General features: G+C 43.7%; 1 protein-coding gene across 4 annotated transcripts in view; it reads left to right on the forward strand.

Moving 5' to 3' along the window:
• MAD1L1 (mitotic arrest deficient 1 like 1) overlaps positions 1-23,760 on the forward strand; it is a 352,477-nt gene that overhangs the window by 225,029 nt on the left and 103,688 nt on the right. For 3 of the 4 annotated variants that reach the window (XM_051777190.1, XM_051777198.1, XM_051777211.1), the window contains one exon: positions 4,296-4,503. In XM_051777190.1, coding sequence (XP_051633150.1) covers positions 4,296-4,503 — 208 coding nt within the window. Of the gene's footprint in view, positions 1-4,295; positions 4,504-5,032; positions 5,540-23,760 lie in introns of those variants that run through there. The other variant, XM_051777205.1, reaches the window with a different exon arrangement.

The following is a 23,760-nucleotide window of genomic DNA, read 5'->3' on the forward strand; positions in this document are numbered from 1 at the left end:
TTTTTTCTATAGTCTTTTGTCAGAAAGTTTATTGATAGCCAGAGTCTTACTAAATAGTTCTGCCATGTCCCAGAGTGTTCTTGGAACATATTGCATTAAGCCAATATTTGTGTGTGGCATCTGTGGTGTCTGTCTCACAGTGACTGTGCAGTTGGGACAGGAGCAGTGGGATGGTTCTTCTTGGTGGTCTGTGAGAGAGTTTCCCTTGTGCATACCCTGGGCCACGTGCCTGGGAGGCTGAGGATAATGCATCAAAACAAAATTATTTCACAAATTGTAGAGCACATTAACATGGGGAGTCAACAAATCATCTCTGTAAAATGTCCAGTGCCCTTCTGAGAGCACAGAAGTGGTTTTGCTGCTTTAAGCACCAAATCAGCTGGTTAGCATCTTGCTTTCCAGGAATGAATAATCCACTCTTTTGAGTGTCAACCAGACTTGGTTGTAATCAATCAAGGTATTTACTGCTTCCCCCTAAACTGAAGCTCTGTGTACATTTTTCTGACAAATCTGAATTACTTGTTCAATGTTATTCCTTGAAAGAAGAATCGATGAATGCCAGCAGTTCTTTCTGACTCTCCAAGTCATTTACTCTTCAGCAGCTCTACAAATTTCAGTTATTGGATAAAATAAAGGTAGAGAGGGGATACTGCTGAGAAACTGGTAGTAATGTATCATCTTTGCTCTCTGAGACACTGGCCATGATGTGCTGATGAGCAGAATGAGCTACCAAGTTACCTACTGAATGAGCCAGGGCCAGGGTGACTTTCCAACAGAGGGATGGTCTATAGGTCATTCATGGATTGCATCCCCCAAATGTCTCATATTTCTGTATAAAGCACCACGAGCTTAAGTGGATTTGGTCAAGTCTTGCATTCAGGCCAAGTTTCCAAACCTGCAGCACTCTTTTCATGCTTCTTGGATAAACCAGGGATACATTACTGTTTGTTCCAAGATACTTTTTAACTCTGTTAAGCCATACTTCCTTGCATGTGTTGGTTCAGCACAGAAGCAGCATCTGGAGCTGTGCCTGGGCAGCTGTTCAGGGAGTCCCAGCTCCTGTTCAAGGAACGTGGCTGTCTCTTCTGTACCCGCCTTTCAAATGCCACTGTTTGGTGTTCCTCTTCAGTGGCCCAAGATTAGAAATTATTTTATAAACGGGCAGATCTGTTTTAAGTCTCTCCCAGTGCCTGAAACACCGTTTTCCAGACTTCTGCTGCAGAACTGAAAAGACAAAATTATGATCAGTAAGACTAATTTATTGTGGGGAGAAGAGCAGTCGACAGAGAAAAACAGCAATTTACATTTTCCAGAGCTAAAGGGACTCCAGGAGGAGGTTGTTTGCTTTCTTCAGTCCCTGGTTTCCTACCAGCATTAGAGTTTCATGTCTTTCAAATGCTGGTGAGATTTTAATGCTGCTTTTCTGTCTGTTATATTTAGCAGTTTCCAACCGTGACTCTTCCTAGAGCCAACCCCAAACCCCTCATTTTCACGACACAAAGTCACTTCCAACCTTCAGAAATTTGGAATAACACTCCGAACGATCGAAGCTGTGATACTATTTTGACTTTCTGCTTTACCTGCACATGAGACTGATCCCTTTCATCAGACCTTGCCTCTGGTCTGCAGCGTTTCCATGGAAAGCTTCGTGCGTTTATTTGAAACTCCATAGGATGTCAGTAAATTTCCTGGAGACTTAAGGAACGCTCTGCTTGGTGCAGCTGTGTAAGGGAGCAGCATGTTCTGGTGGTGAGAAGGGGCAGCTCTGGAGATGTCTTTTATTTTCTTTTCTGCCACGGTGCTGCTAAGGAATCTGGAACTGGAGACTGCATCTTTCCATACCTGCACTCTCCTCACATACCAGACTTCAGGCTTTGCTGTCTGCTTTTTGGGCTTTAGGTGGTGGTTTCCTGTGGGGTTTGTACACGCTGGGATTCCTGTCTCACTTGGTTTCTTTTAGGCATTGCTATAATATAAACCAGCTGCACTAATATTTTAGCTTTAGGGAGAAATGTACTAGTTTGATGTGTGCTGTGTAAAAGAGAAAGCTACTGCCCCTAGCCCAAAAATGTGGGTAGCATAGCAAATGTGTTAGTGATCTCCCAGAAATGTTAAATGAGATGGATTCTGCCACAACCTTCTTTTCACTGTGAGCTTTAAGATATTTGCCTGTCTTGGTGTAGCTTCAGAATGATGTGTTGAGGAGAGCTGGTGAACCCCAAAAATAAGGCTGAGCCTTATTAGAACATGATTTTTCAAGGGGGGCATGTTGTAAAAGGAGAGGATAAATGGTCTGGAAGATCTGTAACAGCCAAAGCACTGCAGCTTCATGGCAGGGCTTTATAGAAAGGCCAGAGAGGTGATAGTAAAGACTAAAAAACCTGCAAAATAAACAGACTGGTGCACTGTGGGTTGCAGCAGTCTCCAGGTGGGCATGGCTTTCCTCACACAGGATCCTCCAGGATCCTACTGCTGCCCCGTGCTACATGTGAGTGTCTGCAGTGATGGTCATCCCTACACTGGAGCTGGAATGGTGGTGGCAGCTGGGACAAGGAGCTGTGAGCTCTGCCTGACCTTGGCAAGGGAGACAGGGCCAGAGCTGCCATTCCTGGCTGGTCAGAAGCAGAGGCTGTGCAGGGAGAACCAGGTTCTGCAGTGCTGATATCGAGAGCATCCTTTTGCTGGCCAGTGTAAACCCTGTCACAAACTTTGGGGTTGAATCTCTTCCCTCGAAAGACAAACATGAGAATGAGGAGTGCCCTGACCTGTCTGGAAGAGTCCAGAAGTGCAAATAGCATGAGAAAGTAGAGAGCTGGGTGCGGAAACAGGTTTGTAAATGCCAGTGTGTCACTGGGGAGAGTATATCTAATAAGGTGGTGTTGCAGCTGACTTTGTTCTCCCTCTGTTTGACATCTCCAAGATTCTGCTTGTGTCCTTCGGTTCTCTCCTAAATTTATCGTGACCAAGGCCAATGTAAAAAAGCCCAGAAAAGCATCTTTGACCACAGTGATGGAAGATGTTATTTTGTGAGAGCCCATAAACTTGTCCACTCTCCCAGCAGCCAGAGATGCTGGAGGATGCTCCCCTGTCCTCCCCTGGCATGGCCCAGTTATGGGGCTGTTGTCCATGAATTTGTCAAGCCTGTTTTTGAAGCAGTTTTATGTCTGCTGCCAGGCCCTGGGGCAGCAAGTTTCAGCAGTTCACTGCCTGCTGAGATGCTTTACAATATGTGAATAGAGTATTTTCAACAAAAGATGTTTGGGAATGGAATCTTCTAGGGTCTCTGACCAGCAATGACCAGCAATGCAGGATGAAGTTGCTCATTCTCTGCTCTGGTGTGCTTGAAAAAACCCCCACATAAAGTTCTAGCACGTCTTTAATGGAAATGAAATGATAAAATTGGGATAATATCTACCTCATGCTGCTCTTGAGGATTAATTAATGTTTACAAAATCACTTTAGGTCCTGAGATTTAATTGAAGGAAAAATATTACCATATAAAATACCTTTTTATGCAGACACTGCTATAGGGTTTCAGCTGGGTAGAGTGCTGTGGCAGCACATGCTTTACTACATTTATGGTCATGAGGCTTCCTGTAGTTTATGTGAAAATTGTCTCTCTGAAATCACAAATGTAACATCAGTGTTTTTCTCTCTCTTTGAAAGAATATTAGTTTGCCATCATAGGATTTGTCTGACTATTTAAACTGCTGTAAATACAACTCACCTCTGAGAAGAAAGAATGGAGCATCTGTTCCCTTGCTTGGGACAAACTGATACAACTTGCTAGTGACTCCACCTTTGGAGTCACATGGATGTTGCTGGCTCATATGAGCAATAAATCAGGCTGGTACTGGGTGTCCTGCTGTAATTTAAGGGTGTATCTAGGAGTTCATTATAAGCTCCTGCTATCAAGAGATTTAAAATACAGTTATAAAACTTAATTTCTGGAGTTAAATTTAACCATGGAGGTGTCAGCCAGGGAGCAAATTCTGTTGAGTGGAGTGTTTCTATGTTTTTTTTTCTGGTTTATTTGTTTGGGTTTTTTTAATTTGTTGTTTCTTTCTTTGTTTTTGTTTTGAGTGTTTTTTTAAAGATGGAGTAGAAAGAGAAGGTGAAACAACACTGGGTTTGACTGACTTCAACTGTTGGAATAAAACATTGTCACTGCATATATGTCACCTTTTTTTTTTTTCCTCCTGTAACATTTTTTGGCTTCACAGAGCAGTACAGATTGGGTGGACTCAGAGATTGGATCAGTTACTCAATGTTCTTCTGTCGTTTCTGCCACACAGGGCGACTTTGACCCCAGCAGAACCAAAGTTCTTCATTTCAGCATGAACCCAACGACTCTGGCCAAGCAGCAGCGCAAGGAGGAGCAGCAGCAGCTCCAGGAGGAGTGTGAAAGGCTGCGGGAGATGGTGAGGGTGCTCGAAGGAGGCGGCTCCATCTCGGGGAATCTGGAAGGAGTTGGGAGTTTTCAGTCACCACAAGAAGTTGCAGGTAGGCTGCTGGCTCCTGGTCCTGGAGATGCATTTATTCATCCATGTTGCCAAAGGAACTGACTGCAGAAGCAGATGGAGACATTGCAGACAGCATGCTTTATGTGCTTGATGGAGTAGTTATAAGGAAAATGAAAAAAGCTGTGTTGATGCAGGAGAAAGGGAATGTGTGGTGGCAATCCTGTGGCAGTTTGGTTGAGGGTGGGTGTTAAGGCTAAATAATAATGATACATATAATTTACTCCTGATAAATGAAATACCCATACAATAACCCTCATAGGCTGGTGCTGCTGATGGAGTGAAAGGAAATATTTCCTTCCTTTCAGGGCTGGTTTAGCCCTTGAGGTAGTACAGACAGCAGGAAATAACTTTCATAGCTGGAGGGAAGCAAGTGGTTGAAATCTTTTCAGACCTGGCTTAAAACAAATTAATATTGTTTATCAGTGAATATGTGCCCCATTAATCACAGCTACATTCAATACTCCATGAAAGCCGAGTACATCTTTCACTGAGCTAAATATGTTTCACAGGATCTGTGGCTCTCCAGTACAATCTCTCTTCCCTTCACGTACCTGAGTGAGACTTTTTAGTAAAGTAACCCCAAAATCAACACCTCCAGACATGCTCTCAGACTCTGTAAATCAAGGTAAGGCTGTTAGTAAAGCTGGACCCATCACCTGCAACACTGTGAGGGACCAGACAGAATCGAGTCATACTGCAGAGCCCAGGAAATCTTACTGCTGTAACTCTCCCATGCCCTCAAACCAATTTTAATAGAGAAGAGAAAAATAAAAGAGAGGTGAAGGTCCTGGTGTGTTCCAGCTGCACGTACGTTGTCGGTGTCCTGAGGTCAGGAGCCTCCCTCAGGTGAGGCTGAGAGAGCAGAGCTTTTCTCAAAGGCCACATGTGCTGGAGATTTCAGACCCACAAAAGGGCAGAAGAAAACATCTTTCACTGTTATGAAACCAAAATTCTCAGCAGCTTACTTGTTTTCCCATCGCTCAAACAATGGCACTTTATTACTGCAGAGAATGTGTTCGTTCCGACATCTCATAGTGGATTATGGCACTATATAGCCTTAAAAATATGATGGTGAGAAGTGCAGATGGGGTGGTTTGTAAAGTGAAGAGCTGACTGGATGCTGGAGGTAAGTGACAGCCTGTCACTGCTGCTAGTGGATGTTCTAACAAATGCATAAGCATGAAACACTTGGCAAACATTTAGGAGAGACCGTTGTTGTCCGTGGGAGCTTCCAGTCTGAGACCCCCACTGAGCAGTTCTTGGGGATAGTTCTTCCATTGCCATTTGAATGTGAAATGCACTGAGTTTTAGGGGTTTAAGTTGCAGTAGATGCTGCTGCCCAGATGCCCTTGTCTGTCATTATGTTCTGAGTACCTGGCACATCTGATACTGCGGGTTCATGGGGCTGGCAGTGCCCTGTGAGCCCAGGGAGGGCACAGAGGTTGCAGAGGTGAGGTCAGCTCTGTGTCTCTGCTGCTTCTGAATGAACCTCTGGGGTATCATCTGCAGTAATTAGACCATCTCTTCTGGGGGAACGCATTTCTCACGTGTGCCTCCTGTGACGTTTTAGACAGAATTATTATTCTGCTGCCTTTCATGCAGTTGCTTTTAGCTGTTTATGAGGTGCCTGTGTGCTGGGATGTTACCAGGTTTGTTGTTAGCTCAGAAGGGATGCATTTTTAAAGCTGTTTTCTCTTCTGCCTTTGATTCCAACAGGAAAACAAACAGCTCACTGGGTTTCAGGGTGTTTCCAACCTCGTGTATGTGATCCTTTTTTTTTCCTTTTACCTCAGTCCCAAGCTACGTCATTCTGACTTTTGGTCACCAGCTCAGATGGGAGAGAGCATCAGCTGCAGAGCCTAGCAGGGTGGGAAATACTTCAGTGTCATTTATCACAGTCACAGGAGGGCCCTTTGCATTCTTAGAGTGCCTATAAGTGCATAGGGAAGTGGTTCTTGTAAACAAAATGGGGAAAAAGAGCTGTTAGTGAAGGATGGAGGAGCCCTGTGGATGACTCTCTTTGAGACCAGGGTGAAGGTGTTAATAAGCCAGGTTATATTGAAAGATCTTGTGTTTTTCCTTGTATTTCATGTGCTTGTTGCATCACTGTCATGCATGGGGGCACATTGCCATAAATACTCCTAAACTCTCCTTTCTGCTGTGGGAATTCAGCAGCGTGGTTGGAGCATGAAGGCTGTGTTATTGGGATGTGCAAGAGACACTGAGGATGTTAGGGCACTGACTGCAAGGTTAGTGGGTGATTCTAAGCTGGCTTTAAATCAGCCAGGTGAATGCCACATTTGTCCTTCTTGCTGGGGCAGGGAATGCTCCTGGTGGGTCGGGGGACAGCTCATCGAGTGTGCCGTGCGAGCTGCATCCATTTCTGTGTTGACTCCATCCTGCATCCGCAGTGTGAATGCAGCAGCTGTTCAGCAGTGGCTTAACAACATGGATTCACATGGCCAGAAAACTCACACTGTCTCCCTCTGGATAAGAAATGGAAGGTACAGCTTTTGCTGTTTTCTTAGGATCTCCACAGCTCTGCCCACAGGAGCAGCTGCCATATGCCTTCCACTTCAGTGTATTTTCAAGGTGTGAAATGGGGAGAGTGTGGCAGAAACTCCCTCTGCTCTGTTTGTCACTGTGCAATTGGCTGCCCCAGGGAGGGGTGTTTGTTGTGCATAATAAGGGAGCAGGTTTCAGTGAGGTTTGTGAAGCTGTTTCTGTACAAAAATAAGAAGAACTGGAGTTTTTCTTGCACCCCTTTCTGTCAGCTGCAAGACCCATCTGTCTGTTTATCCAGCTCATTTGTATAACACATGCAAGAGGCAAATTCAGTTCTCTGAGCTTTTGGGGTGGGAGGTCCCTGCTGTCAGAGTTGAATGGGATGGAGAGAGAGAGGACAGAGTAGGAAGAGTGTGGACAAAAGCTGAGAGGACAACCGAGGTCATATGTAAGCTTTCATTTTGTCTTTAGATAAATAGAGGTAAATGTAAGATTTTACTGTCCTTTTTTGCCATATAACTTGACTGGCCAGTTGGCTGAGGTGAGGGATTTGAGTGGCCGGTCAGGTTTGCTGTGTTCAGCAAGCTTGTGTGGTCTGCAACAGCTACACTTGTGGTTCACAAAATTATAAATATACCAACCAAATAAAAGGCATTAAGGACAATGATCTTGATGGTTTTGATAATAATGTATTTGCCTTTATTAAATTCCTTCATTGGGCTGGAGTGCAGCACGTTATTTCTGATCATAGTTCCGACTCCTGGATAGGTAATAAGAAAATTATTACTGTGGACGTTAAAGCTCATTAAATGTGACTCTATTAAAAATCAAGGTTATGCTGGACTTTAAATCTCTTTGAGCATAACCACTGGAGGCTGCAGCACAACCTGGCAACTTGCCACGTAGTTCAGTGGCCCTCTCCTCTCATTTGTGCCATAATAGTCTCTGTTCAGGTGGGGGCCAGGGGTATTGCAGGGAGAGCTTTGAACAGCGTGAGCTACAAACACATGCTGTCCTTTTCCAAAATATAAATTTGCTCGTGTTGTATTGACAGGGCAGGTCTGTGGCTGCTGCGCTCTGGGCATGGGCTGTGCCTTTGTGGGTGTCGTGTTCCTCTGCCGGGGCTGGGTTGTGTAAGAGCAGGGTGCACCAAGGTCAGACAGCCATCTGGGGAGAGGCTCCGAGTCCTGCTGTCTTGGAAACAGGGATGCAGATTGTAACAGCTTTGGAAAGGTGGCATGGGGCATTGCTGCCCAGACTTGGAATCTGTTCCAGTTTTGCATTTCTCTTTCCTGTAATCTTCACACCTTCCTCCCAACCCCCTTTTTGTATTTCAGTCTGCATTTGCTGCTTTTTTTTTCTTCCAGCTCCATAGCTTTTTCTGTTTTTTTTTCTTCTGTTTCTCTCCAGGCAATTTTTGTTTAGATCTTCCTTTCTTTTGGTCTTGTGTGGTCCTGGTGGGCCTCTTGATTTCTGGCACTGCTAGAGATGGATTTGGATCTTAGTTGCAAGCAAATATGTAGGTGGCAGCTAATGGGGAGCTGACAGAAGTAATGACTTGTAGCGAAGCAGAGGTAGAAATGAGAGAGAATGCTTCAGGTGCTCGTTATCTCTATTTGTGTTCTCATCTTAAAGGTAGTATATCTGAAGGTAGGAATGGATGACCTGTGGAAGCTGGTTCCTGACTAAAAGAATGCACTAATGTGAATTTTCCATGAGCACTCATGATTTATTGCTATCCCGCAGGTACAGCAGAGCATTCCCTACTTCAGGCAGCCTCTCCCTGTGAGAAAGAGGAAAAGTGCTTTTAATATTCTTTCTGGTGAGAGACAGGCTGGCACCCCTACCAGGAAGGAAGATGGGGAAATCAGCTCTGATTTCAACCATCTGTGGAGAATTTTGGAAGTGAACATAATCCCACCGAAAAGGAAAGCTATTCATCTATCTCAGTAGTTTCAGTGTCCTTTTTCCCTGGTTAGGAAAAAGTAGGAAGAGGGGGTCTTTGCTGAAGGACTGGGGAATCTCACTCAGAGGCAGGTGTTTGACCCCAACAGAGATGCTACATCTGGAGTTCAGTAGAGGCTGTCCCAGCATCGCTACCATGTCAGGGCCTTGCAAAAATGTATTTAATTGAATATAAATTGGGTAAGGAATTAATATTAAAATAATCTAATCCTGTTGAAGTGACAAGCCAGAGATGGCAAAATTTGTCACTGTCCCAGTGTGCTTGTGCTTCTGATGAATGTGTTTCTGAGTACAGAAGGCGACAAAAAAGGAGCAGATGGAATTTAGAAGTTGCCATTCTCCATCCACAGTTGGCTGAGCTGTTGGTGCTTGGAAGCCTTGGTGCTTCCTACCATCTGTGTAGGGAATCCACACATGATGAGGGCTGCACCTGTGAATGAAACCTGAGTCCACCTGATGAAGGATTTTTCCATGACCTTAGTTGCTGGTGGGTGCACACGTGCAAGTGCAACCTTCACTCCTCACTCTGTGCCAATGGCTCCCAGCATCCCACTGGTCAAACAGTGTTGGGCCAGGTGAGGGCGTGGAGGGCAGCTCTCCTTCAGTCACATACTGCCTCTTCCTAAAGCAGAAGAAGGATTCATTAGGTGACACTTCTTTTGCTGATGTTTAACATTCTAGTTCCCCTTCAGTTTGTACTGAAGGAGTTGCCTTCATTCTAAAGAGGCACAAAGGTCCAGGGCATTTGCTGCCTTCAAATGTTGGGGGACTTCTGGTAAGAGCAGGATGTTAGCCTTTGTGCCCTGCCTGTTTCTCAGTAAATTGCTTTCTGCATATCCCAATTTCATCTGAAGTTAACAAAGAGCTTGACTTTGCCTCTGGTGTTTTGCTGAGCACTGATGAAGGTCTGTCCTCTTTCACTCCAGAGATGGCCACATATCCTTGATGGGGGAAGAAATCATTCCCTACTGTTCCCTGCATCTGAGATGTTACAGAGCTTCGGTGTGCAAACCACAAATTATATGGAAAGCAGCACACAGGATGAGCATTATTAGCAGCAGTCCTTGGGAGCTGCTCCTCCTGACCCGCTCAGAGCTGCTGCCCTTCTGTGCTGACTCTGCAGCTGAGCTGCTGAGCCTCCATGGGGCAATCCCCCCACCTCTCAGCTAGTTCTCATTATTGTTTTTATGGTGCTAGTTTCTCTTCTGCAAGACATTTAGACCAGTCTGGGACCTGAATAGTATATTAAGGCTGGGAATAAGCTGATAGTTTAAATAGAGCTTACTTTGATTCCCTTCCTTATCATCCATATCCTTTTGTCTCAGCATAGCACAGATAACCAGTGGTGCTGCTAAATATACCTGTTTTCCTAAAAGACTCCAGCCAGGTTGGGACCTTCTGTACTTCATATAGACAGCATTACAGTGGCTGGGGGCAGAGTCCATAAAACCCTTTGACATTATGAGGGTGTCAGTGGATTTGGGCAGTGTAGCCATAAGGGGAAAATACCTTGAAGCCTTTGTGCCCTTTGATGGTAAATGTTCTGCATTACTGAAATCAGTGCAGGCACCTATAAAGAACCAGGTTTTCTGGCTTGAATGAAAGTCTCAAGAGGGCTGGGAGAAACATTCCCCAGTTAAAAAAAAGTTGTTTTTGTCGTATATAGTATTCGTCATCCAGATAGATTCCCGAGGTTTTTTCGGAAATAATGCAGATATGAAGTCATGCAGCACTGAGTATATTGTAAGCAATGTGCCCTGCCTGTGGCAACATGCCATGAATCTGTGAAACAACCAGAGACTTGCCTCTGAGCAGAACGTAATCTGTGCGCTGCGAGCGGCCAGGACACGAGCGGGCCAAGGGTTGCTGACCCAACAAACCCCTAAGGATGCCTGAAGCCTGCAACTCCTAGTGAAACTGTGATGGGAGGTGCCAGTGAGACATTGCTGGGAATTCCAGACTCTGTCTGCTGTCCAGGGAGCCAGAGGTTTGCAATAAATTCTGTAATGTAGTTCTGTTGTAGCTACCGAATGTGTAAAACTTGGTGTCAGTCAGAGGTTACTATCCAGGCTATACTTAGCCTTCACAAAGAGCAGAAAAGCTGCAGGATTTCTTCCTGCCATTCTTTTTCACCCAATTCACATGTGGAATTCTTAAAGAACTCAATATCTCTGTTTTTGTAAGAGGCAGCCTGTGAACCTGCATAGTGCCTCCATACAGCTCCAGTGGCTTCTACAAGGTTTTTTTTTAAAGCATCTCCTACCCTGCTGCTAGGCATTGTGTAGAAGTTGATTACAAAATATTTAGTAGAAGTCACGTTCCAGAGAAAATAAAGCCATTTTGCAAAGGAAAAAAAAGTAGTAAAATAAGTTGTGAGAGAGAAGGAAATGGAAAAGAAAATAAAAATGTATATGTGGTGAGGGGGACCAAATTTAAACACAACTATGAGAACATCTGCAATGGTTTCTGTAGCAATATGAGGAAGGAGGCTCCCAAGGGAAGATTCTGTGGGCTTATTGATCCTGCCTTGAATCAGGGTGTAATAGAAATGAGTAGCACTACAAGAAGCTACAGTTGAGGAGAAGGCTGCTGGTTTCCTAGGAGGATGTGTTTTCCTTACTCAGTACTGATGCAGTAAAGAGGTGGTGTTATGTCTGAGAAGGAAGAGGCTGCCTTTGCTGAGGTGCGTGGGAAGGTCAGAGATAGCTAATGTCATTACAGGTGGGCAGAGAGCAAGGCTAGAGGGGACTTCTGGGAGCAGATAAATCAACTGGAAATGTGTAGAGAAACCTGGGCTGACAGAGAGTATTCTATCTCCTTTTGGCTTACTCTGGATGTGGCTTTGGAGTAAAAACCGGTGATAGAAACAGTATTTTTAAGCCTGCTGACTTGGGTTCTAGTTCCCAGTCCATCAGTAGCTGAGTAAAACACTAAGTGACCATGAGGAGTAATTGTTCTCACTATCAGAAGTAACCCCCAGAAGTAGCTGTGCTCCTTCATTTCTACCCAGGGGAAGTTCAGAGCCTTTTCAAGGAGAGAAATCAGTGAGCAGCAAAAGGATCCAAACCTCTTCTCTCTGTGTTTTAACTCCTTCCCACCCCACCACCCCCAGCCCTTATAAAACAAATTTGTACTGTACAGAAACTACCACCTAAAACACAACAACCTTCCTGGACACAGTTCTTCTACATCCCTCTGGTTCTGTGTCCCTCTGTGCTGATGGTTTCTTCATCAACCAGAGTCAAGCCAACAGGCTGTTGAGCTTTATGGGTCTTGGTAAACTCTGGCAGTTGTGTTTTTCTGCTTAGATGTGTGAGTCAAGCTCTCACTGTTTGGTTGCGGCCTCCTTGGTGTCTGTGTGACAGTCAGGATGCTCCTGCATCATCTCTCCAGTCCAGCATTTCTCCTGAGGAGAAGGAAATGCAGTATTATCTGCAGCTGCCCTTTGGCTCCTGCGAGGCTGTGGTATGAGCTGACTCTGACAGCAGTTTGCACGAAGCAGCTTTTGATTAGGCCCGATGTGCCACAAGGCCTCTGGATGTACACAATTGAAAATGCTCTTTCATTCATCAGCAGGATTGAGAAGAAAGGCTTGTGCTGATGTCTCAAATTCAGGCCGACACGATTTCCTTGACTTCAGAAAAACCATCCTGCCAGCGTGGTGGAGCGCTCCGGCAGCGGAGAGCCTCAGATCTCTGCTCTGCCTCTTGTCAATGTATTGTTTCTCCTGGAAATTAAAGCTCAATGCCTCTGTGAGCAGTAGAGAGTGGTGGAAATCTAGTGGAGGAACTTTGCAAGGGGTGTCAAGGATACTGGGAAGTCTTAAAAAGCCTTGTGCTGGCGAGGTGAACGTTTCCGTGGTAGGGGATGTTTATTAGATTCAGAAAAGATTACAGGAATGGGAAAATATTGAGCATAGTGACCCTTTCCATACTATCCAAGATGGTGGTTTCCCTGTTGTGACAGGGTCATAACAGGAAAAAAATGACTGAATTTTCTGTTTTTCTCTGGAGTCCTCATTTCAATTTCCAGGTAAGTATATGTGGCTGGGAACTGAAATCTGACTGTCTTCAGAGGATAAATCGGGGCTCCTTAGCACTGAATCCCAAATGAGGTGGGGTGAATGTGGGGAGACTGAGAAAATGTGTCTCCTCGTTCCACATTTTAAACACAACTAAAAATCAGAAGCCAGAGGATAATTGTTTGCATGGACTGTTTTTCTGGTTCGCCTCTCTGTCTGTGGGAAACTCTTTTTTTTTCTGGAAAATACTGTTTTGCAGTTGAATTCCCAGTTTTTCTTTTCACTTGCACTGATTATTTAGGAGCTGTAAATGAAGTAAAATAAGGCTGTTTCAATATTTCAGAGCAGCGGCTGTATTTAAGAAGTTTGTATTTGATGAGTAAGTTGATGACACTGCATTATGTGAATTTGATGTGCAAAGTTGTCACTAAAGTGTAAACATGGTGACAGCAGGACCAGCAATTCCCAGCCTAATCAAGTAAGCCGAGTCACACATTCTTTGAGCTATAGTGTAATAGAGACTGATTTACATATTAAAATGAGAGAAGCTACACAGATCCAACAATTAAGTTGATATTTTAATTGCCTAAAAGTCAGGAGATTCAAAGTTATGTTTCCTGCCTCAGTTAATTTGCCACCCACATCTATTTGTGGTATTTTCAATGACTTTATTAGGTATGAAACTAGTGTGGATTAAAGCACATTAAATGTTAGCTGTGAATGAAAGGAAGGCTTTGGATTTGTTGGGTTAGAAAGCAGACTAAGAGAATTGAGGATTTCTTGGCCTGTTTAAAAGTTGTACAAACAAATTCTAATTTCTTTCTTAATATTCTAATAGACATGTTGGGAGGCAGGTAGACGAAGCTATATTCAAATGCAATGAAAAAAAATTCCCATTGATCTCCATAGACCTTGAATTATATCCTTAACTTCTTGTCTTCTTTGTAAGGAATAAGCTTTATTTAATTGCAAATTCACACAAATACACTAGTACCACTAAGAATTACATCAATATATGGATTGTGTCCTTGATGTTTATGCTGGTTTCACAGGGCTGATCTTGCATTCAGATAAGCTCTCACGTATACAGCTCCCTTATCTCCCCATGCTGATGTTCTGATATATGAATGCTTGTTCCCTGTGCTCACAAAAAGCTATTCACATGCCGAGCCTGACGATTTTTGTATAATCCTTCTTTGAATTAGGCTACAAAAAGAATGTGTTTGAAAAGGTTAACTAATGGATACACTTTTCTCCCTGATGAGGAAAAGAAAAATGGTGAAGTGCTGAAAAATGGTCAAGCAGAGTTTTGATCAGGCTTTTCTAATCAAATACATTCTAGGTGGTGAACAAGTGGGAGAAATGTTAATCCATAGTGGATTTATTTGGAACGAAGAACATCTATTTGGAAAGCAATCAGCGTATGAAAGCAGACACTTGTAATTACTTTGCCATCTTAATCATGGCACTGACATCAGTACCATGATGTGATAATGCTGTGATAGCCTTTTGAATGTGGTGCTGACATAAGGACATCAATAGGGAGGGAGAAAAGCCTCTCTTAGCACCATCACACCTATCAACCTGGTTTGCCGATGTCCACATATTCTGGGCGGTTTGTCCAGTGGTTATAATCACAGGGCATCCTAAACTAAAGGCTTAAGACCCTCTTATAGTGCTGGCTTTGGTCTGGGCATCTTGTGCTGCTGATGTAGTTTTGTGCCAAGGAGGCAAAGGTGTCGTATTAAATCATAGCAAATCCTAAAATGCAGGAAAGTCGTGTCTGCCCATTAGGGATTTCTGAGCATCTGGGAGCAGTCCATTTTTTAAAGTAAACTAAAGCTACCTGGTATGGTGGCAGCTGATGGAGTCTGCCCTCACTACTGTAGTGTTTCCATATTTTCTCCATTTCAGTGCCAGGTTATCTGGCATGATCTCCAGTTAGAGAGGAGCAAGTCAATTCAGCCTCCATTAGGGAACAGCATATTCATTCTTATATACAGCCAGCTCCAGCTCAATGGAGGAAAATCAGACAGATGAAAAGCTGAAGATGAAATCAGATTCACAAATTGCCTTTTCACTCTCTGACTCTTCAAGTGTGTTTCTGTCTTTGTTGAATAGAAGAGTCTTGATGGGTCCTGTCGGAGGACTGTGACATGGTGAGTTCTTGGGTGGGTTTGCAACGTTGTAAAGTTACCTTCTGCCATGATCAGACACCATCATAGGTGTGCAGCAAAAGTATTTAAATTAAATAGATCAGAGTCTTCTGTAAAAAAGGGCCGAAGGCAGCAGCGGCAGCATCCCACCTTCACTGGAGACTGTGGATGTGTCATCAGAAATCTCACTGCTGGTGGCATCAAAGAGATGCTCAGATCTGAAAGATTCAGCAAAGGGTTTCTGAATAGGCTGGTAATGACGACGGCGTGTGATTCCCCTTTTAGACTGCCATATTGCAATGCCTTCCCTGAGACGAGGCAGAATTTAGGCGAGGGGAAGTTTCTGTCCTGTTTTAGAAAAGCGATAAAAATAAGTCCCAAGTTAGAACTGGTGATGTTGGAGCCGTGTAACAGATGTTGGGCTAAAGGCATTTCCATCATCAGCCACCATGGAAAGGAACTCCAGGTCAGGTTGTTTCCATGATGAGACCATTCCCCGGTACGTGGGCAGGGTGCTGATGCATTTGCAAGCTCCCTGCAGAACGTGTTTGGACTCCCATGGTGCTACAAGGAGTAGCAGAGATTACTCTTCGCTTCCATTTCAAATAAATTCTTTCTACCATAGGATCCTTCACTTTTCACAGCCTGAAAAACCCTAGGAAAGAGGAGGGGAGCATTACCCTGTGCTTCCATTCCAGAATCCCTAGGAAGTTTTTGGAGAAAGGAAAAATTTTAAGCAGAATGTTCCCACATATGCAAAGGCTTCATCTGCAAGGTGATGTCCTAAGCCAAATGGAGAGGCTGCTTGCAGCACTTAGGAACAGATTTAAAGCTAATGGCATCTTAGTTACGCCTCAGGTAGCTCAGAGTCCTCAGCTGCTAACCCCAACAGAAATAAATAAGGGTAAAAATTAGAACTAGGCATGTCACACCTCCTGCAGCATGTTAAACACTGCTGTTCTCCTCTGTCAAAGATGGAGTGAGCCAGGCTTTTCCATACAACCAGGGCAAATAAGCAATTAGCAAGAGGTACAGAAATAGTGTTTAGGAAGGTATAAAGTTGCTCTGAGAGCTATTAAACACCTCTCCTTGTTTTGCTCGTTGTTTAGAGTGGGAATGTTTGACACTTAACAAAAGCTGACTAATTCTTTGTTTTTTTCCTTTTAATGATTGGAATTCGGGGGGGTGTGGGGGGCTGACTGTGACAGGAGGGAGAAAGAATTGCCATCAAAATGAAGCCCTTTTTAATTAGAAAGTCCCTTGGATGATTTACTTTCTAGTGATTTGAGTGCTGGCTGGTTTGAATGTGTCAGCAGTACTGACCAGCAGGATGCAGTCCTGTCAGAGCAGGTTCTGGTTTGCTCTTCAGGCATCAAGAGGTGAAGCTGCTCCAACAAGGAGAGTCTGTGATGAGGGAAATTATAACTGTAGCCAGCCATGCTTGTGACTTCACCATCTGCTGTGAAGACTTTACCCTGAATGCCAGCACTGGTGGTAGCAGGCATAATGATGATAATTTCCATTTCTTTCGTACCCCCTGTCCAAAGGTCTCTGACTGTGCCAGAGATAATACTAATTAAGACTCACAGCACCCATGGGAGGTGGGCAGGAGTCTGCACACGAGATTTTTTTGCTTGCAGAGTCTAAAGAGATTGTGGCACTAATCTTTGGGATCAATTCCTTCCATCAGGCAGCTCTGTAAGAACTGAAAACCTTTCATACTGTTGTTAGTTTGAATCAGAGCTGTATTAGGAAGGCAGTTTGACTCACATGTCCTCCTGTGCTGAGGAGTCCAGAGCTGGATGCTGTGGCCTAGGTGGGGAGTAGAGAGGCAGAATCACCTCCCTTGACCTGCTGGCCATGCTGCTGCTGATCCAGCTCAGGATAGGGTTGGCTTTCTGGGCTGCAGGTGTGTACTACTGGCTCACGTGGAGTTTTCATCCACTAGCACCAGCACCTCAGCAGGGCTGTGCCCAATCCCTTCATCCCCCAGGCCATACTGATACCAGGGATTGCCCCGATCCAGGTGCAGCACCTTGCACTTGGTCTTGTTGCACCTTGTGAGCCTGACATGGGCCCACATCTGAAATGACCATAAATAATGACAGATCTTCACTCCCCAGGAGATGTATCTCCTGATCAGACTTTTTGTGCATGAAATCATCACTCCTTTTCCTGCAGGCAGTGAGCTGAGGTGCCTGTGTACAGCATTCCATAGTGAGCCTCATGCCAGTGATGTTGGAGAGAGTGCTGAAAATTACTACAAGTAACACAGATTTCCCCCACCTGGATCTGTGTTCTGTAGTGATGACTAGAACTCTGGATGCTTGCTTTTTATCCAAAGGTTTTTTTGTTTTATGTACAGCTTTATTTTAGATAACTTAGTCTTCCTTTTTCATAGTCTGCATTTTCACAGACTGTGGGAAATGGATGAATAGCACTGTATGGTCCATCAGGAAGAAGTAAGTAATCAAAAGGGGAAAAATTTGACTACAGGTCTTTAATGCATGATGCCAACACTCATGCTCCTGGATTTAAAAGTATGTTCCCTTGAAGATCCATTTAACATGTTCTTCAGTTGGGTAGAGCTGTGACAATGGAGCTTTTCCTTACCCTGAGTGCAAGGTGTAAAATAAAAGCTCCTAATTAAGATCAGATATTCACCTACTATCACTATCTCTGTGAGGAAAAATACTGTTGTCAAGTATCCATTTTATGGTGTGTAAGTGTATTTGAGGCTATTAAAGACAGTTATCCTCACAGATTTATATGTAACAGGTTAAAACAGGGAAGGGTGGGGGAACAAACCCTTGCTGTGTTTAATTATTGCTGGGTGCTGCATGCACTTTTCTCCATTATTTACTTAATCTTAAATGCCAGATGCTAAAGGGCACCAGCATCAATTAACTGCTTAATTAGACTTGCAAAGAAATCATGTAATTTAGTTATAGGCAAATAAAAAAAAAAAAAGAGTAAACTGCACAGAACAGAAGCTCAGGGCTCTCTTTGCAATCATTTTTAAAGCTCCCTGCATACACTGTTTGCTTTCATCGCTCGCTGGAAACCCTTTGGAGCACTCTCGGTGCCGCTCCCCCCGTAGGGATCCGAACGTCTGGATGCGGCATCACTTGTTCATTCTGAGTGGATTTAGCCACAGCTTGCTCTGTTGCTTTGCAAACTCTTTGAACAGAGGTTTGGATGGGATGCCCTTTGTTGAGGACTTGTGCTGTGCCTCGCCCTGATCCAGACGAGAACCTGGCTTTCCCCTCTCCGTGTTCCACGTCCCCTCTGGTGCTTGCTCTGAGTGCCCAGTCAGGTGAAGACCATGTGCTGATCCCTGTTCATTCTAGGAAGACCTGTGGTGAACACATTTTTGTGTTTTGTAGTGTGTTTTAGTATTTTAGCGTGCAGCTAACAAAGCTCCCTAGCTTTTAGAAAAAAAAAAAGCCCTGCTTCCCTCGCTGCAAAATAATAGGAAGCCAGATACTTTTATTCCATTAGTTCCCGCTCTTATGAATAAGGGTGTTCACAGGAGTGGAGTGCATTTTGTTTCATCAGCTCTGTCTGAGTCTTTATGTTGCAAACTGCCATAACAGTGTAATAATCAATGGGTTTGACTATAGACAAAGTTTTCCTTCTATGCAGGTGCTGATGCCTCTGACTCTGGTATCACTATTCTCACTTCACTACCAGCAACACTGTCATTTCAGTGCTTCTGCAGCATCCCCTGTTTCACAACTTTTGTTTCTTTCTTGGTGCCTTGATGTTGGAAGCTGCTGATGTATTTTTTCTCAAATGTCCTGAAACCTTTCTGAAAACAAGATGGTGTTCAGTTTCTGAGGGCTTTGCTCTCCCTCTGTGCCTGTGCTGTCTCAACACTGCTCTTTTCCTTTCTGAAAATACGACCTAGCCCTTACAGAGTTCCTTATTTCTTCAAAGCACTGTATAAACATTATCTAATTAAGTATATATAACATGCCCTAAAGTATGTTAAGGGAAAACTGCAGCACAGCATTGAAGTTTCCAGTCACTTGATCCAGTGTAAAATCTGATTGAATCACTAATTATTTTTCAAAATGCTGTGCCTAATGACATGTATCAGGACAGGAAGATCAGAGCTGCAGCCAGAAGCACTGGGAGCCAAGGAGAGAGGGGCTGTCAGGTAAGTTCTGTGTTAGTTCTGGAGTCGGTTTGGATATGCACACTGAGGTAATAAACAAAACAACAACAACAAAAAAGAGTTGCTGCAGCATTTGGATCTTTCCTGTTTTGATATATATAATCAGCTCTACATTTCCTGTTGAAACGTTCATTAAAATTGCAGCCCCTGTGATTATGCAGCTGCCTAATTCAAATCAATGGGGCTCCTGAAACAATTTTGGATATTTTTAAATACTGCTGTAGAACTTCCTTGTTTACAATGTTATGATTAAGTGACTTTTTTTCTAAGTCATCTAAAGCATTAATAAAAATCTCTTTAGGTTTTCTCTTTTTTTTTTTTAATTTTTTTTTACTCTGAGCAGCTGCAAATAATGCAAACCTTGCTTTATCTTTCACTTCTTAGCGCAGCAGAATGTCTTTTTGTATTGATAACTAAATCAGAATCCCAATTACACAGGTTCTCTATAATTCCTAGTGAGACATAATTGACTTTTTTTGTGTTGGAATCCCAATACAAATGAATAAAACTAATGGAGCAGCAGAATAAACAGCACTGAGAGTCCTATGGATGGTGAATGGAAGTGAAGGAGCAGCTGCGTGGTACTTTGTTGCTGGCTGGGATTAAACTGTGACAAACAACCGGCTTCCAACTCACCAGCTCTTGAAGCAACTGTTGATAATGTCTATCAGCTAAAATACTTTGATGTTATAACTCACACGTGGCTGTGTGAGAAGATTATAATGTCCAAAGGGTCAAGATACTTCAATAGATCTCATGCTGAAAGGGAGGTCATTTCAGTTTTACTGGAAAGATGCATTCAAGGTAATTTCAGCTCTAGAAATTCTGCTTTGGAATGCTTCAGAGTGATGCCAGAGCTCTTGTCAGTTTGTTTAAATGACTTTAGGTTTATTGGTTTTCCACTTTTCTAACACCTTCAATCCCTTTTACTGTTTATTACTGGAGCCTTGGCACAATTCTGATGTGTTTAAGTTGTAAACATTACAGGAAAATACCTAAATCAAAACATTGTGGGAGAGAAACTGCATGAACGAGCAGATGTTTACAGTCTCTGACTTCTGTGGTTGAGGAAAAGCAAACACTTTTCTATAAAAACTCAGTGTGGTAAAAGCATTTTCGTTGCCTGTAGTTACGTGCTTCTCCTGCCTGTGAAGGTATTTCTCCAGTCATCTTTTGCTTTTATTGCCTCTCCCCAGCTGTACTTATTAACTCCTTTGTTTAATTCCACTTGGTTATGGTCCCGCCAGGGCTCCCGGAGCAGGGGAAAGGGCAGAGCTGGCACAGCTCAGAGCTGGATCTCCTGGTTGGTTCATCCCTCACTGAACACATCTGCTCGAGCTGGTGCTGCCAGGTCAAGTTTTGGGGTGGCCAGATGTGAACCACTGCAGATGTTTTAACTTTGGAGTGTGGATGAGCCCAGATGCTCTGCTATAAACCTACCAGTGTTGCTGTCACCATTATCCATGTTCACAAGACAGGGGATGAAATTGTGGAAGCTCTGCAGGTCAAAACTGGTCAGTGCTGACTGACAATTGCCAACTGTATCATTGCTGGGTTGAGAAGTAGATGGAGATTTTAAATGAACCCTTGTTCTGTGGTGCTGAAGAAGTAGGTTGCGGCCTGTAGGATGGAGAAGTGAGTATTGTTATTTAGTATCATCCTGTGTGTCCTCCTGGTATTCAGAACCTATTCACCTATTGAAAGTTGGATGTGGACATGGGAAGGAAATGAGATGTAAGAGGACAGGAAAGAATAAAGCTTTTTCTTCTTTTAACAGAGAATAGATTGAATGTGATTTGGCCACTGTACCTTAATGGGTAATCCCCACTCTGAGCCTCAGATGAAAAGAAAAAAATCTGTAAGGCTAGGGATAATGCAGGAGGATTTTTGCAGACTTTTTGTCAAATGTAAAGTGAACTACTGAATAGCAGAGCCTTTAAGGATAACTTTTTCTTCGAGCACAGAGCTAATTCACTGATTTAGCCAAGTTGGGTAAATCTGTTTCTCGTTGCTTGCACATCCCACGCTCACAGACCTTTTGTGTGTACCACTTTTCGTTTCCTCACTTGTTCCTCAGTGTATACTTTTCCTAAGCCGCTCTGACCTGTTTTGGCAGTGCTGTTCCTGCCAGCAGCACTGTCTCTGTGGCACTTGGCGTCATTGGCCTCAGTGGGAAGAGTCCATATCAGCAGTGAGTAAAATCTCTAAACCTAAAACTGAAGTGAATCCCTCTTCTGGGATGCTGCAGAGCAAGACAGCAGGACTCTCTGTGCACTTGCTCCCTGGTGTGAGATGGATCATTGGAGACCAAGAGTCAAGGTTACCTGAATGCTGTGTTCTATTTCTATACCAAAATAATCTCTTTGGTGACTAAGCACCGGAGATCTTGGTTTCTTGACTGATCTCATTCCAAACAGGCTAATCCTGCACTAAGGCAGAGTTTGGTTCAGAGGTCTCAAAAGTCAGAGAGATGGAAGAGTTCAAGCAATGCCAAGAAGATCTTCCAAATGAATGGGACAGGAAGGAGGGATGTAGAGGCTGTGTAGAGGGAATTCAGGCTGCAGTTGGAAAAGAAAAATAGTGAAATTCTGGGGTAGGCTGTTCTTTGAGCCTGCTACTGCTGTTGGTGTGATGCAATGAGCACGTTGGCCTCTTGGGATTCCCAAAGTGCTCTGTGAACTTAACAGCCATAGGAAATCTGCACAGGGATTGCTTCATCCATCTCTAAATGCATCCATGGCTAGTGTGAAGTACACTAACTGCTTAGTGCCACACAGGAACCATCCTGATGGCAGAAAGTGAGAAGTATGTTTTTAACTTGGAAGTATTGGAGGCAGAGCAGTCACCAAATGGCATCTGTAAAGACGTGAGGGCTGATACCACAGTCCTGGTTTGTGCCCTTGTCCCCAAATAAAAATGCTCTGCCAGGAAGGTACTTTACCTCTTCTGTACCATTCCAGGTCTGAGTTTCTTATCTTCTCTGAAAAATGGTATATCCAGAGCACAGCATGCTCCCTGCCATAACCTTTAGTTCATTACTGATTCAGGGAGTGAGTGCCAGCTATTGAATCAGAGGGCTGGGACCAAACTAAAGGTCGGCATTGTGTCTACGCACATGAAAGCAAATGTAACCTCTTCTTCTTTCCAAAAGCACTAATCTGTGGAGATGTAAAAGTTCTTGTCTGTGAATTCTGCTGCTCTCACATCAGGGTTGTGAAGCAAACAGACAGGTAGGAAAAGAGAATTTCTCAGTTGGGGAGAATCAGATCAAGGGACTGATGGAGTTTAGGAGATGTGGGCACAGACATACAGCCATTGTTATTCTCCAGGGTGGAAAAAATTGTGTTTCTGCCAGCAAATGCAGACTGTACCTGGGAGCAATTTGAAAAGCCAGGCTAACTCCCATGGCTTGCTGGCCTCCAAGATAACACTTCTACCTGTGTCCTGTATCCCACTGCAAAGGTTTCCTGCTGCTGTTTTTTTCCAGTTCATGCTTGCTTTCCACAGTCTCTGTGCCTCCAGCAGCTTTTGAGCTAACTTTGCACTTAAAACTTTTTACCTTTTGTAGTTTGAGTTGTGTGATAGAGGACTGAGTGCCTTGCATCTGTAGGGAAACACAGTCTCTCCTTCAAGACATACATGGGCTTATATACCTCTGCTGCATGTTAAATTGGAGGATTTTGCCTCTGTTATTTGGGATTTCTCAGTTGTTAAAACATTTCAGTGCCTGTCATTAGCAAAGGGACATTAGGCTGACAGGACCAGGTTCTCAATTTCCATATTTACTCACCTGCATCAGTTCTGCTGAGCTTAATTTTCATTATAATCCACCGGGTCACCTGTGCTCCATCAGACTGTTCTCTCTGAGGTTTTGTTTCATTAGAACTTTATTATAGAGCTAATTTTATTTTTAAAAGCCATCAAATTGAAGGCTGAGCTATGAATTTTCCTGTTAAACAGGAAGATATCCCAGGTCTGTGCCGTGATTCAGCAGATTCTGTGTTCTCAGCCCGGGCTGTCACCAGATCAGTGCTGTTGAATTAAGTAGTATCCTTGACTTTCTTTTCCTTAGCTCCTCTATCTGTAAAATGGAGACAGTGCTAATCTCTCATTTGTGTAAGTCCGTAAGGTTTGTCCGGCACTTCAAAGATGCTGAAGACAATAAAACTGCCAAGCAGCCTTTCACTAACAGGATTGATGATTTACACCCAAAATGCTCATTTTTGTGCTAAAACAAGATCACCTGAAAGATACTGCGGTTGGAACCAACCCAGGGAAGGGGGGTGGAGGAAACCATCTGTTACACAACAGCAAAAAGTGTTTCAGGGCATTCGCCTGGGAAGCTCTGGGTGACGAGTTTGGAATATGAAGGCTTATTTATATGGATGGAGCTAATTTTCTCTAAGTTAT

The sequence above is a fragment of the Manacus candei genome, unplaced genomic scaffold, assembly GCF_025592945.1.
Source record: "Manacus candei isolate 608988 ecotype Guabito, Panama unplaced genomic scaffold, ASM2559294v1 h1tg000002l, whole genome shotgun sequence".
Classification (NCBI taxonomy): Eukaryota; Metazoa; Chordata; class Aves; order Passeriformes; family Pipridae; genus Manacus; species Manacus candei.